A 14,944-nucleotide genomic window follows, 5' to 3' on the forward strand; every position below is an offset into this window, starting at 1 on the left:
TGATACCAAGTGAATTTTTAATTAATTCGATCAAAATATTAAACTGATTACGAGCCCTAGTTATTAAAAATAAGGAGATTTACAAAATACCAGAGCAGAAGGCTAGACATAGAGCACAAGCTGTGTATTTTGGACCCAATTCCAACCAATGCACAAAAGAATCAAATCATACTTACAAAATATGGGATGAAGAAACAGATGAGGCTTTGGTAAAAGGCATCAATCATGTTCATCCAGAACATATAGGGTTTATATTCCTGTAAAAGCAATTCAGAGAAAACTCAAGTTTACCATTCCATGAACCCAAATGATAATGCAAAACAAAATCACCATTGGTTTTATTAGAACGGCATTAGATGTTCAGCTAATGAAGTAAAAGAACGTTATGCTTTGTGACTAACTCAAAATAAAAGAAGTCCTCAGCAAAAGATGCTTTTAGTCAAGCAGAAGCACCCGCTGCAGTTTAATTATCATGGGTTGCACAATTTCAGCGCTCTGCCGATGATTAGTGTTTTTTATAAAATGTTTTTTTCTGTTTTCCCGCTTATGAAACCCAGCACAGAATAAAAGAGCCATTTTGAAACGGGTCAGCAAAAAAACAATCATCAAAGCAATAACTGTGGCAACCGCTGCACGGGTAATAAACTTCACCTGCTTATCGAGAAACTGCTGACACGATGCTCCGGGGGCAACTCATATCTAAATACATGCGACAAAACATTATTCAAGGGTTTTTATTTACAATCTTTTCTGTCTAAATTATAATACTATTTACGCATTTTATTAATGCGTTCAGACCAACCAACGAACAAGTTCTCGTAGCTCAATTTGTTTGTGCTTGCAACTCCAAGGTCGTATGTTTGATTCTCATGCCAACTGATAAAACTTCTAAATATTTTCTTGTGTGCCCCTGAAGATGCCGCTTTGGATAAAAGCATTTGGCAAATGCATAAAATGTAAATAAATGAAAAACGCACCTCCGAGTTTTGCCCATTCATGTAGAGCTGAGGAAGCTCCTTTAGGGTTTCTGCTGACACATTTTTGTCTAGGGTCCCGGTGATGAGTTGAGGGAATGCAGAGAACATCAGGTTGAAGAAGATCAGATACCACTGATCGACCATGGCTGACCCCGAGAACCCACAGTAGAACTGATACCAGAAGATCAGCGCAACAAACATCTAGGCCGAAATACAAAAGAGAAATGTAAGCAGGTAAAAATGGTAAAAAAGGTAGATAAACACAGAAAACAACATAGTGTTTTAAATGCTTAAAAATGTGTTTAATTTTCTCTTTTTCTATGTATTGTTGATATGGAGAAAACCAGTAAAATTCCAAGACTTACAGCATTTTTGTAGAAGAAGTAGAGGATCATGTTGGCTAGACGAGAGTAACACCAGTGACCGTGAACCAAGAGAAGTTTCTGCAGGTATCGAAACCGCGGCAGGGCAAAATCACTGGCCATTACTGCCTATGAAAAGAAGAAACAGTGAGAAAATGCTAAATGTTTCCCAAAATTCCTGTGCAATACAAACACTGAACAATAATTGATGTAGGAAATTATGAGTTTCATTAAAAATATCACCACAAAAAAGCGGTAATACTGTACAATATGGTTATATTAGTAAACATTAGTAAATGCATTAACTAACATGAACAAACAATAAACAATATAGTTTTTCAGCATGTATTAATTCTTGTTATTACATGGCTCGTTGGAATGCTTGATTCTAATTGGCCAGTCGTGACATTTGCAAATTTGTTATTCCCAGATTACAACCGCTCAAAACTAACAACACACAATAGTCGTCCTGGATGTTGCAAATCATTTTGACAGGTTCAGTTTAATAGACATATATTATATAATTATTATAATACACAAAAATTTTATATAATTATGTCTTTTAATAACATATATGGCATTATATGATTAAACCAAATAGCATGTTTTGAACGTTTTATCCTAAAACTGAAAATAAACTGTATTCTCCTCGCGGAAGGTCTGCATTCATTAAAAATTAGCAAATAAAATATTTCAAATGATTATTAAAGGGGACCGAGAAAGAAAAACCATTTCTACCTTGTCTTTGTTGAATAATGGTAGTTTACCCGCATTCACAAACATACAAAAAAGTATTTCTTTTAGAAATGTCAGCCAGAAAACGGCCCAATCTGAAAAACTGATGCTTATGACATCACAGGCATCTAACTGCACCTCAACTTTAAAATAATTAGCTACATTTTTTGAGGGGCAGCAAAGTCAGCCAATCAGTAATGAGTTTGCAAGTTAAGCCAGTAGGGGGAGCTAAATAGGTGCAAAACCACTTGTTTAAAACCCCCCACCCTAATAGAGCTATCTGAGAGAGGTTTTTAGGAAGCTTCTAAGGCATTACAGACCCAAACAAAAACATTTTTGTCTACATGTCACATCACAGAACAACGATAAATACCCCGTTCAATCATTCTATGTCACCTTTAAATGTTCCTAATCTTACATATGAGGTAAATAGCCGTGTAATAACCTGGATAATGTACAGGCAGCTGGGTTTATCATGAAATAAGCCCCTTCAGTGTAATACAAGACCCTTCGCGTCCCCTCGGGTCCTGATCACACTGTTGGGGCTCATTTCTGGGATAACAACCAGCTGCCTATACATTATCCCTTAGTTAACAAATAAAACCTTATTGTAAAAAAACAAATATTTTACATAAAAATGTCACTCTCATTACTGTAATTAATGTAGATTCTAATAAGTTATATTTATTTTTAATACTACATGTAGGGCATGAATTATCATTTGATATCCGTGTTATTCTGTTATCTTTTCTCCCTTTTTTCCCAAACCGTGACAAACGCCAGTCCTCCTTCTCTGCACAATGCAATAAACCTGCTTAACCAATCATAGCGCACCATTCCATGCATTGTAAACAATAATGTTGGCACTTTGAATACACACAGATTCTAGAAACGTAAGCCATCAAAATTGAATAATTTACATAAGAGGCAGTGACACCAGCAATGACAGTGTTCTTAATATGAAAAAGTAAGTGTTTTTATTAATGCCATTAATGTTTATTTTTAAATCAGTGTATACCACTAGTCAACTAAATGAATATAACATGGCAAAGATGAATGCACATTACATATTGATTCAATAGATTTATAGCATTTTAGGGACAAAAATGGATTTATTGCATTTTTGCAATAAATAAATAAATAATCTGTTTTAATAATAAATCTTTGAAAATCAAAAATTATGGATTTGAACTTTTAATGTTATTATAACCTTAAGATGCTATGTGAAAGTTTGTAACATTAAATAGTGGTTTTCCTCTTGTCACTTTCTTGGTAAAGAAAACACATTTTTACCCAAATTAGTCAAAATGGATTTATTGCGTTTTGGAACCAAACTCTTCATATTTTATTAATGACAGTGCGCTATTAAAAATGGTTAGCAAGTACATTGTGTGTACAAATACGTCCCCATATATTGTGAGAAGCAGGCACATAGAAGTAAAGTGCTTACAACATTCACATAAACAGCCTTGAGGCCCACGATCAATCATAAGAGACACGCAAACATAGTGCCATGACACCGTCATACATTCATATGATATACGAAAGATTAACATCAGCCTGGTGACAACACACTCATTTAAAAAAAAGGACATTTTTGCATAAATAAAGAAGTCTCTCTAACTGGTGATTCTGGTGAAGACAATTCCCCGTCCATCACAATGTATTTTTATATAATACGTTTATGACAGCTGCTTGCGTCAGGCAGCTAACATAACATCTATCAGAGTGACAGATGCGGCTCTGTTGCCTCCAATGGCGGTTGGGATTTTAATCAAGATTCTTTTGGCCTGACACCACCCCATCAACCATCTTCCCCACCCTGCTGTCATTCTCATCAAGGACTAAAAAAACATACAAGGCAGGTGCGATGAGTTATTACCAAGCCATGGTCATGACATCATGGCAGTGTTTCCTACGATGCATACATAAGCATTATATGATTGGTAACGTGTATTTTGGTTTGTCTTTTGTTTAAGGTGTTCTTGTTACACAAATAAGTAATGAGTAATATTAATCTATTTATTTTTATGGTACGCGCTCATATTATCTTGTCACATTGAGGCTCAGAAATCAGTTTCGGTTTCTTCCACCACAATGCTGTAGATTCAGCAGAAAATCAGCGCTGCATCACATTTTGAGTGACATAGTCATAAACAGATGCTCATTATGGGAGGGATTTTAACGTTGAACATTGACCTCAAAGAGATCTCGGATGAGAGGAGCACTCCAGCACGCAGCAGCGAGCGTTGCCTCGTTACGCTCGGATCATTCGCTGAATTAATTAATCCACATGACGCATGAGACAAAGTGTCAAACGGATGAGCTCATGGTGGCGACTTCATCTCCATTCGCCTCATCAGAATGAATGCGCTTCAGGTCCACCACTGAGAACAGTGCTGATCGGGTCAGGTTGGTGTTTTTGGGGGGGTAAAGTCAAGTTTTTAAGAAACCACAGACAGGTAGACGTGGGGGGCGCACTAAATAAACAAACAATTAAAGCGAACATATGCTGTGTATCGCACAGATCAGCTGCGGGGGTTAATTTCATTTATAAAAGCATGGGTCAATGTACCAGCCATAGAGTTAATTTAATGTTAAGGTTGTGAAAGGTTTCATTTATCAAGTCTACCCAGCGCTGCCGTATCTTGGCCAAAAAATTTCATAAAGCATGAATTATGCATATCCAGTATCTTGGCACATTAACTCTCCAGTGCTGCTTTGTAATGTTCAATCTTTTCTACTCAAGGCAGAGCAGTGCATAAAGTACGACTATGTTGCAATCTGGCGATGCGTTTGATTTAACCAGAAGCAATCATCTCTCTTTTTCGAAAACATTTTTGCACAATCTTATTAAAAGACAACAGTGTTTTCCTGAACGCTCCATGAGGTTTCCATTGGAAAAAATGCAGTCTCTGCCCAAACTTATGCTATTGGTTGAGACGGTGCAGCCAAGCTGCACTTGTCTGGATGTTTAACCATACAAAGCAATGTTTTGATAGCGCCACAAAGCCATATTTACACTTTTTACTGAAATCAGCCTATTAATGGCTTACTTAAAGGTGCAATGTGGGATTTTTATAAGGATCCGTTGACCGAAAGTCAATATAATATACAAAACTATATTATCAGTGGTATATAAAGACACTACAAAATGAACTGTATTGTTTTTATTACCTTAGTATGGGCCGTTTTTTGTCTACATACACTGCGGGTCTCCTTACATGGAACTTGCCATCATGTTTCTACAGTAGCCCTAAATGGACAAAACATCCTAAAGAGCGCGTTTTATCATTACGTTGTCTCAGACAATGACGTGTTTGTCCTGTGGTGGCCACCATAGCTTCACTATGTGTTTTAAAAACAAGTAAGCTGTGGACTGTGTCGTTGGTTGCAATTTTTACCACTAGATACGGCTAAATGTCCCACATTGCACCTTTAAAGCAGTCTCTGCATAAGCTGATAGGAGAAAGAATTTTAACATCCATCTTTAAGTCCATTTGTCATTCATGTCTACACCGTTTCCCATGAATTTTCCCCATTTCTCCTTACCTGCATGCCTTCCTGTCCAGAAATCCCCACACCAACATCAGCTACCTGGATCATGCTTACATCATTAGCCCCATCACCTAAATTGAATGAGACGGAGAGAATGAAACAGTCAGAAAGAGATCACATCCATTTCATCTTGCACAATGTCATCCTGCACTAATGCAAACATTGCATCAGCTGCAAAGTGCTTGGCTGGCAGAATCAAACCACATAAATTACAGCAAATACCAAAAACAGAAAGTGTAAGGATATACTGGAATACTATTGTGACCTTACATCAGTGTCACCTTTAACACACCAAAATGCACAAATAAATCCAAGGGGAGCACTAGCTTCACTTATTAGGTTTAAAAGAAAAATAAGTTTGCAAGGTTATGCATAGATTTTATGTTTTTTGTGATGTACTGAAGTCTGATGTAATTGTATAGTTCAGGGTTTCCCAAACTTTGATTTGCGAGGGGTTCATTGATAAAAACAATTAATTACTATTAAATCATAAAATGTAAATAAATAATTAAAAAAATTACATAAAAATTCAAACAAATAAAAACACTTATTAACAAAAATATATATTTTATTTGTTTAATCTAAAGGCCATGTGACCAATATATCTGGAAAAACTCATGCGAAATGGAGAGATACATTTTATGTAATAATAATAGAAAATTACCAGACAAAGGTCCATTAATGGGTAATAATAACAATAACTAGATAAACTATTAAATTATTGGGTAACACTTAACTTGAAGGGGTGTTCATAAGACTGACATGACATCTTCATAATCATGACATGACACGTTTCACGATCATGAAGGAGATTTTATGCATTATTGTATGCCTGTGTTTTTGTATGCATGTGTATCTTTGTATGGGTGTGTATTTGTATGCGTGTGTATTTGTATGCGTGTGTGTATGTGTATTTGTTTGTGTGTGTATTTGTATGCGAGTGTTTTTGTATGCGTGTGTATCTTTGTATGTGTGTGTATTTGTATGCGTGTGTATTTGTTTGCATGTGTTTTAGTATTTTATATTTATTTTTATATGTACATGTATTTATTCTTTAAATATATTTTATATTACTTTATATTTATTTATATGTTTTTATTTTTATATGTTTATGTTTATTTATTTTTATATGTATATATTTATATTATTTATTTTATATGTATATGCATATATTTATATTATTTATTTGATATGTATATGTATGTATTTATATGTTTTTTTTTTTTTTTTTTTTTTATATGTATATATGTATATATATATATATATACAAGTAAAGGTAGGTTACAACATTTGATCCTGAAAGATTTTTAGTTATGCTGGTTAAAAGTCTCCTCACATCCTGATAGCAATCACTATGTTAAGTTGTTTAAATGTATTTGTAGAAATTTATGTCATATGTGAAAGGCGTAGGACCAATATTTTTTCAACCAATCATAGATCTCGGTCTGAACGGACTTTGCCTTTTTTGTCCCTCATACGCAAGCGTAATTTGAATGCCCACCGCGCAGCTAGTCCACGCAGACACCATACATCATCGGCGCGTTCACGTGCGCTCACCTCCTGTCTGTAAACAGTTAGAATAGCAAACTTTTCTGCTGTATTGACAACCTGCACAGGAGCCACAAAACAAAAGAGATCTTTAATAACAACAACAGCAAAAACTGCCTGGATCAGCAAAGAGCAAAAACCCAAATTAACATACGGTAAATTTACTGCTTTACCACAAGATGAAACAGCTGCAGGAGGCAAAGGGTCTGAAAGGGTCGTTGCACTGTTTATTTTGGTAAGGAAGGTATGCCATATGTTTGTATTGAGATGGATTCAGATATTCTACTTTGATGAAACATTGTGTTGCTTATGAAATTTGTGTTCGTTTACGGATAGCGTAACGATATAGTTACTACGTCTACACAACCGAAAGTGTGCTTTAACTAATTCTGATGTAAACCAGTTGTTTATGTTGGTTATTTTGGAAATGTTATTCACTTTGTACTAGGGGTGTAACGGTACGTGTATTCGAACCGGACCGTTTCGGTTCAGGGCTTTCGGCACGGTGCGCACGCGCACCGAAAGGCCGAATGCATTTTGTGTGCGCCTGTGCGGAACATAATACGTGCGTTTCCGCACGAACATATTAAGTGGCGGAAGTCTCCGCGTTCAGCGCAAGTCTTCTGTCAAACATATAACATAATTCGGCCCGCAGAAAGATTTTTATTTACTTAGTTGTATATCCGTTTGATTATTGATGTAAACGTTTACGTGTCGTATCTAAAAGCGCATGTTAAACGCGTGTCAACGCGCTGCTTTGTTCTTTCAAAAGTGCGTGAGAGGATGCACGTCTTTCGTTGCTATGCATTCATGAGACGCACTTTCTGTGACAGCAAGAATAAGGAATGCGTGATCAGATTTTTCATCTGCATATCACGTCAATCATATCATTGTCACAATGCGATCAGCTGGTCGGGACAGAGAAGAGCTGTAACCCGGGCTTACTCTGTTACTCAGCTGCGGAGGGGTTCGTAAGTAAAGTCACAGCTTACATTGACAACACAAGCAAAGATTAGGAGAAACGTGCAAAAGATCAAAGATTGGCTATGTATGCAGCTCACTAATCTCAAAATGAGTGTATCATCATGTTGCTTGCTATGCAGTTACACATAGAGCAGTAATATTATTTTTATACAGAGATGGTACATAGCCAATTCAATTCTGTGAGTTAAACAATCCAAAATAAATCAAAACAGAAAATTTTTAGTGGCAAAAATGTAGGCTAATAGTTCATAAATGTATTCAGGAATTGAATTTGTTAGTTCAAGGTTTTAGTAGAAAAAGTTTAAGAGAAGGTTACCTTCTGTTATAAAATAATGTAAAAAATAACTTTGCAGTAGTATTTTATTTATAATTTTTTCATTTTATATATATTTTATCTGTTATATTTTAATAAAGTGTTTAAAAAAGTGTAAACAAATTGTAAAAAAAAGTTTAAAGTAATAAACAACCTGCAGTTTAATGTTTGCATTTCTCCCTTACTGTACCGAAAATGAACCGAACCGTGGCTTCAAAACCGGGGTTCGCACCGAACCGTGATTTTTGCGTACCGTTACACCCCTACTTTGTACTGCAAAGTTTTCTCACGGGTGAATGAGACATGAGATGTGACCGTCTGATCTGTGCGTGTTGATATGTTTTGAAAGAGGCGTGACTTTGGATGGCGATTTGACTGGAGGGTGGGATCATGATTTCATTGCTAGGTGGCTACCGTTAGCATTTTAAAAAATGCGATACCCTACCTTTAAGTGTCATTTGTTCAATTATGTCATTTTTAATGCAAAGATGACATTGTTCGAGATGTCTTTGTTATGATTTGTCATAAATCTGTCATAAAAATTACATAGCAGATATTAGAATATTATCTTTTGATGTGTCTGTTTATTAACAATTAGTATTAACACTTAACTCTTTCACCGCCAGCGTTTTTAAAAAAAGTTGCCAGCCAGCACCAGCGTTTTTCATGATTTTCACCAAAGTTTAATGCCTTCCAGAAAATGTTCTTCTTTAAATATATAAACATACAATATACCAAATGAAAGAACAGACCCTCTGCTTTCAAACAAAAAAAAAACGTTTCATCCTACCTTTAGTGGTTCTTTTGCAATCAGCTTTTGAATATGGGTAGGTTTTTGCAAAAACACCATATTTTGAGCAAAAAGCAGAAATAATTCCATTTTTGTGACGGACTTTTCATAGAGATCCCATTCAGAGCGATCTTTAAAACAGACACGGACATGCAGCAGCTTGCCATAGGGCAATACTTCCGGTTTTAAAAAGTTGTGGAAGGGCGCGGTATTGCGGAAAGACGGAAAATCTCTTCATTGGCGGGGAAGCGTTTTCTCTTAATTGACGAGATATCTCGTCAATGGCGGGGAAAGAGTTAATGACTACATGCTACATGTCCATACTCAGGCCATAGATCATTGAGGCTGTTTAAACTTGGTATTAAGATGTGTTTTCATCGATCGGATCACAAGTGGATGAGAGAGACATTACGTTTACACCTGGTATTTAAATACGTCTCTTTTGTCACTTTCGACCGCTTCTGTCCTGAATACTGTGAGGGGGTGGTCTGTGAGACGGTGGGCGAGTCTCTCTGCTGTCATTCAAATGCGAGCGGGAGTAATTATGAGTTTATATGGACGCAAACTAATATTAAGTCGGAGTCCACTACTTGTTTAGCAAGTAAACATGCTGCACAGAGTTTTGTACGTGTGTATGTTAGAGCTTTCTCTGAATTTTCAGCGCAATTGATGAAATAAGATCGCGCAACTTTCACACGGTTTCAAAACAAAACTACGGAGATCCGATGCTTTAGTTTATCAATGAAAGGCTAAAAATAGCGCTGTTCACCGTATGATCACGCCAGAAGTCAAAAAAGACGTAAAACTTGTGTTTAATACCTCAGATTAGATAAATGGGTGGAGAGAAGGCGGTAGCGTGTGGCTGTTCGAACACATTCAACCACATTTGCGTTCCGCAACTCCAAAGCGATCCGATCGAAAGTGGTTTCGACTACCTCTGGATGTGTTTGAAAGTGGTCGAAAGTGGACAAGCTCAAAACGTTTTGAACACAGTTTACACCTGGCATTAACGTCGTCCACTTGTGATCCGATCGACGAAAACGCATGTTAATGCCAAGTGTAAACAGCCTCATTGAGGTCATCCAATTAGATGCTTCTCTTTAAAAATGACATAATTGAGCGAATGACACTTAATGACACTTGTCATAAATGTACATAAACCCTCCTTCATGTTCATGACACATGTCATGTTCATGATTATGAAGGTGTCAAGTCAGTCTTATGAACAGCCCTTCAAGTACCAATTATTGAAATATTTACTAAAAATATCAGGGGGTACCTTGTGTAAATAAAAGGTCAAGGGGGTTCGGCTAAAAAATACTTCAAAAACCCCTGGTATAGGTAAACGAAACTTAAAAGCAAATCAGAATCTTTCCCCCTTTTTCCCAAACCCCTGCCTCTATGATTTTTGGCAATGCCCACTTTTTACAATCCAATAAATTCTTGTAGAGATGTTCCCAAAAATGTTTCCCTTCCCGATACCGATACCTGGGCTTGGGGTATCGGCTGATACAGAGTACCGATTCGATACCTGGGTTATTGGTGAATTTCATGTTAAAGTCAACACCTTTATAAAAACGCCTAAAAGGTGTAGCCGTTTGGTTAAAAGATGGTGCAAGTAATGATTATGAGCAATAAGCACAATTAAAGGATTATAAAACTCTAAATCTAATGTACTAAACACCAGAGAAAAACAAGCTGTACTTAAGTCCACAAATACTTGCTGTTTGATGATGTTTGGCTTGGATCTTTCCAACTGCCCTGAGGTTGTTTTTTAAAACCATCTCTGTTGCCGCCTCAGGAAGAGAGCACAATGCTAACTCAACCCCGAGCTATCATCAAAAGCCCAGTTTTGAGCTAAAAAGCTACTCGCCTTTGAAGTATAAAAGCCCACTGAGAGCATCAGTTGCCTTTGTCCGAACTGAAACAAACAAACATGGCAGCCAAATTCAACAAGACCACCTTTATTTGAAGTACAGCGACAAAGCAAACATACTTAGCACTAGAACTGGACACATCTGCTGCAGAAGTTTCTCCCCAGTTCACCCTTAATCTCAGTCTGGGTCTCATATTCAATCTATAACGAAGCAGTCTAAAACGTCAATTTTACGGCAGGAGGTTTTATTTACGACACCGCCTAGGGTTATTGGAATGCCCCGTCCCTTCATCCCATCCAAAATGGTGGTGTTAATGTTACAAAAGATGTGCTTTTGTATTTCCTCGAGCCCGAAATGAATCACAAAACCTTTATCAAGGGGGAACATGGGAGGGGGGGGTGACCTGAGGTAACCTACGCTTTCTACTTCCTCTTTCCATAAGCAGGTGGCTCAGATGCACCTTGAATCTCTCTCTCTCTCTCCCTAAAGCCATCTGGATAATTAGCCAGAGTGCTGCGTAGGCTTGTAAATGTGGCATTCTGCGCTAGGGAAAGGACAGACACGTGTTGTCCAGTCATCAACGAAATGTTTACTCCGCAACACCGGGGACCATTAATCTTTGAATTTGACTCGCCAAGCAAAAAAGTATGAGAAAGAACAACGGCAACAAAAAAGAACATCTACGCTGGCCATTTTGGGCTTTTTATGAAGATACAATCACTGCTATAACAGAGCCACTAACATCAGCTCTGCACAACACAGGGAAGTTTATTTGTGGCTGTTGTCTTAGTCTGCATTTGATGTTTATGGCCACTAAGGGACCATCAGCTGTAGATTGGATTTTGAAAGACTCTCCCTTCTTGCAACACAGGCAAATTAACTATATGTTATTAAAAAAAACTGCTTGAGATTAAACATTTGTAACAAACTTTGTATAAAACATAATATTGGAGAAAACACAAAATAACGACATATAATAATTTGGTGGCTCCTACAGGTATGTACAGGCAACATAACTATTATTTAAAGGACAAGTTCGGTATTTTACACTTAAAGCCCTGTTTTCAGATTGTTTATGGTCAAATAGAACGGTTTTGACTGAAATGTCGACATTTGCGGCTGCCCTGAGAATTTTCGCGTGTTAGTGTTTCACCTCACACCTCTACAATGGGTTTAATGGTGCACTGGAACAATCCTTCCTAAATTGCATTAAACTTTCGTTTACAAAGACGTGAAACTCACCGAGTGGTCAGGGGTGTTCACTGATATGCTCACACAAAAATCGCTGCAAAAGATGCTTTCCAACAGCTGTTTTAGCATTCGTTGTTAACTTGTGGACCTATTTTTCCAAACGCCTCACACCCGTACATTCTTCCGCTTAGAGCTTGAATAATAGACACTCCAGCCCAGGTGGTGGCGCTAGTCCGCCATTGCCAATTGCAAGAATAGAAACAAAGTTCCCGGCGCGGAGTAATACCGTACCTCACAGCACATCTAATACATGTCAATGGAGTTGGTAAAAACTACGATAAAACCTGTTGGAATGCGTCTTTTGCAGAGATTTTTTGTGTGAGCATACCAGTGAACACCCCTGACCACTCGGTGAGTTTCACGTCTTTGTAAACGAAAGTTAAATGCATTTTAGGAAGGATTGTTCCAGTGCACCATTAAACCCATTGTAGAGGTGTGAGGTGAAACACAAACATGCGAAAATTCTCAGGGCAGCCGCAAATGTCGAAATGTCATCAAAACCATTCTATTTCACCATAAACAATCTGAAAACAGGGCTTTAAGTCTAAAATACCTAACTTGTCCTTTAAAGGCAAGGTGCACAATTTTTTAAAACACTTTGGAAAAGGGAGATGGGCAGAGTACCAAAACAAACTTGTACGGTGCGTGTCTACTAACCGACATCAATGCCTGGATTGCATATGTGTGGAATGGGTCTATCAAAAGAAGGTCCAGATTCTATTGGGGTAGGGGCGTGCTTGTTTAGGTGCTTTCTAATATCTACATTGGCTTTCAGAGACAGGCGGGGAAAGGGTTAATTGTACGTGTAATATAAAGCAACCATAATTTAGTTAATAAAATAATTTCAAGTTTCATAGTTGTTTTGACCTACTCAATATACCCTCAACTGGGAGTTAAAAAATTAACTTCAGCAGGACTTACCAATGGCCAACGTCATGACCTTCAGCTTGTTACGGACCAACTTGACCACCATGCTCTTCTGCAGAGGCGTCGAGCGGCAGCACAGAACGGACCTGCAGCTCCGAGCAACCGCCAGAAACTTGTCCTCGAGACTCTTATCCAGCGCGTAGGCCAGGGTCCGGCCGTCAATTACCAGCCCGAGCCGGTGCACCAAGAAGGGGCTGGTGTGTGTAGAGGATGCTGGAGAACAGACAGGAGAAGAAAAGTGGAAGCTGCTGTACTCTCTGGCCACCTGAGGATCTGGTGGAGGGTTGCAAAGGAACTTGGTCTGGATGTAGTGAAGGCTGTTCTCCAGCAATACAGCACAGGCCTCCTGATAAATTCACACGAACAGACAGAAAACAGGAGGTCATGAAAGGACATGATGAATATCTCATGTGGACCGACAACATCTGGCAAACATATCATTTTGAATAAAGACAAATGAGTCAAAAATGCATCTTGAACCTTTGTGAACTTTGTATAGTCGCATTATATAACACCACGCAAATTACTAGACGCACTATTATGCATGGAAAAAACGTATGACTAATACAGCTAGTCAGTGATTAAGACATGGCTATGAGGCAAGTCTTCTCATTTGTGTAAATTAAAGCCAGAAATCAAAATGTAGACATTATTTAATCACCATCATAACATCCCAGTCAATATGCTGTTATTTTCTCAGGGAAGAAAGAGTAGATTTACAAGAATTTATAGCAAGAGTAGTGTAACATTTTGTATATATTTTTCTAAATCTTTCTTCGTTCAACATTTCTGGAGCCTGACATCATTTGGTATGAAGAGCCGAGTAACAAACCTGCAAATATTTCGAACTTTGTGTTTCATGAAAAATGCAGGCTTGAAATGAGGAAGAGTAAAAATAAATAACAACACTGTTTTTTGGCTGAAATATCCCACAGATGCTTCATATATTCTCTGAAACAGTCCAGCTGTTCTGAACTTTAACAGTGCACAATGTCATGCTGGGGCAAACAGGTATTATTTGGTATATGTGAACCAAAGGGCAGGATTCAACAGATCAATGGGAGACATGGAGCTACAGTTTGTGTTTTAAACTGGGACAATCAGGCCAAGTTATGGGCAATACCTTCATGTATTCTGTCATTCCTCGTAGCAAAAAGCAAAACAAGAAAAATAATATCAGTCAATAAATAATTAAATACAATATCACATATAAAGTACTCGTGAGATGAAAAGAAATGGCTTTCAGTCCTGTTTTGAGATATTAAATATTCTCAAACTGTGTAGCCGTAGGCAGGAGTGGGTTTTATTCCTAAGAGTTGGGAGTGACAAGTCTGAACTTAGATGCTGTTTTTTAATTATGTGTACGAGAAACAAAATTATATCTTCTCTGTAGCCTAAAACATGTCCATGAATCAAGTCAAATCTAATTATTTAATGAATAATTTTAGAAATGCGATTCAGTGATTTTTATGCATTCGCAAAAAGAGCCACTGGTTACTTTGTTTGTAAACAGTGTTATTAAAATGCAAGCTAAGTTTATTATGTAGCATGTTTATACACAAAGATAATTGTGTAAAAGCGCTTTACAAAGAAATTAGGACTGTGCAATATTCACTGTAAAA

General features: G+C 37.4%; 1 protein-coding gene across 1 annotated transcript in view; it reads right to left on the reverse strand.

Annotated features, from left to right (window-relative positions):
- atp10a (ATPase phospholipid transporting 10A) overlaps positions 1–14,944 on the reverse strand; it is a 75,267-nt gene that overhangs the window by 11,216 nt on the left and 49,107 nt on the right. The window contains exons 14-18 of the mRNA XM_073815223.1: positions 13,317–13,668; positions 5,627–5,703; positions 1,343–1,468; positions 978–1,178; positions 177–257 (exon numbers count right to left, since the gene is read on the reverse strand). Coding sequence (XP_073671324.1) covers positions 177–257; positions 978–1,178; positions 1,343–1,468; positions 5,627–5,703; positions 13,317–13,668 — 837 coding nt within the window. The remainder of the gene's footprint in view (positions 1–176; positions 258–977; positions 1,179–1,342; positions 1,469–5,626; positions 5,704–13,316; positions 13,669–14,944) is intronic.

Source organism: Paramisgurnus dabryanus, chromosome 7, assembly GCF_030506205.2.
Source record: "Paramisgurnus dabryanus chromosome 7, PD_genome_1.1, whole genome shotgun sequence".
NCBI lineage: Eukaryota > Metazoa > Chordata > Actinopteri > Cypriniformes > Cobitidae > Paramisgurnus > Paramisgurnus dabryanus.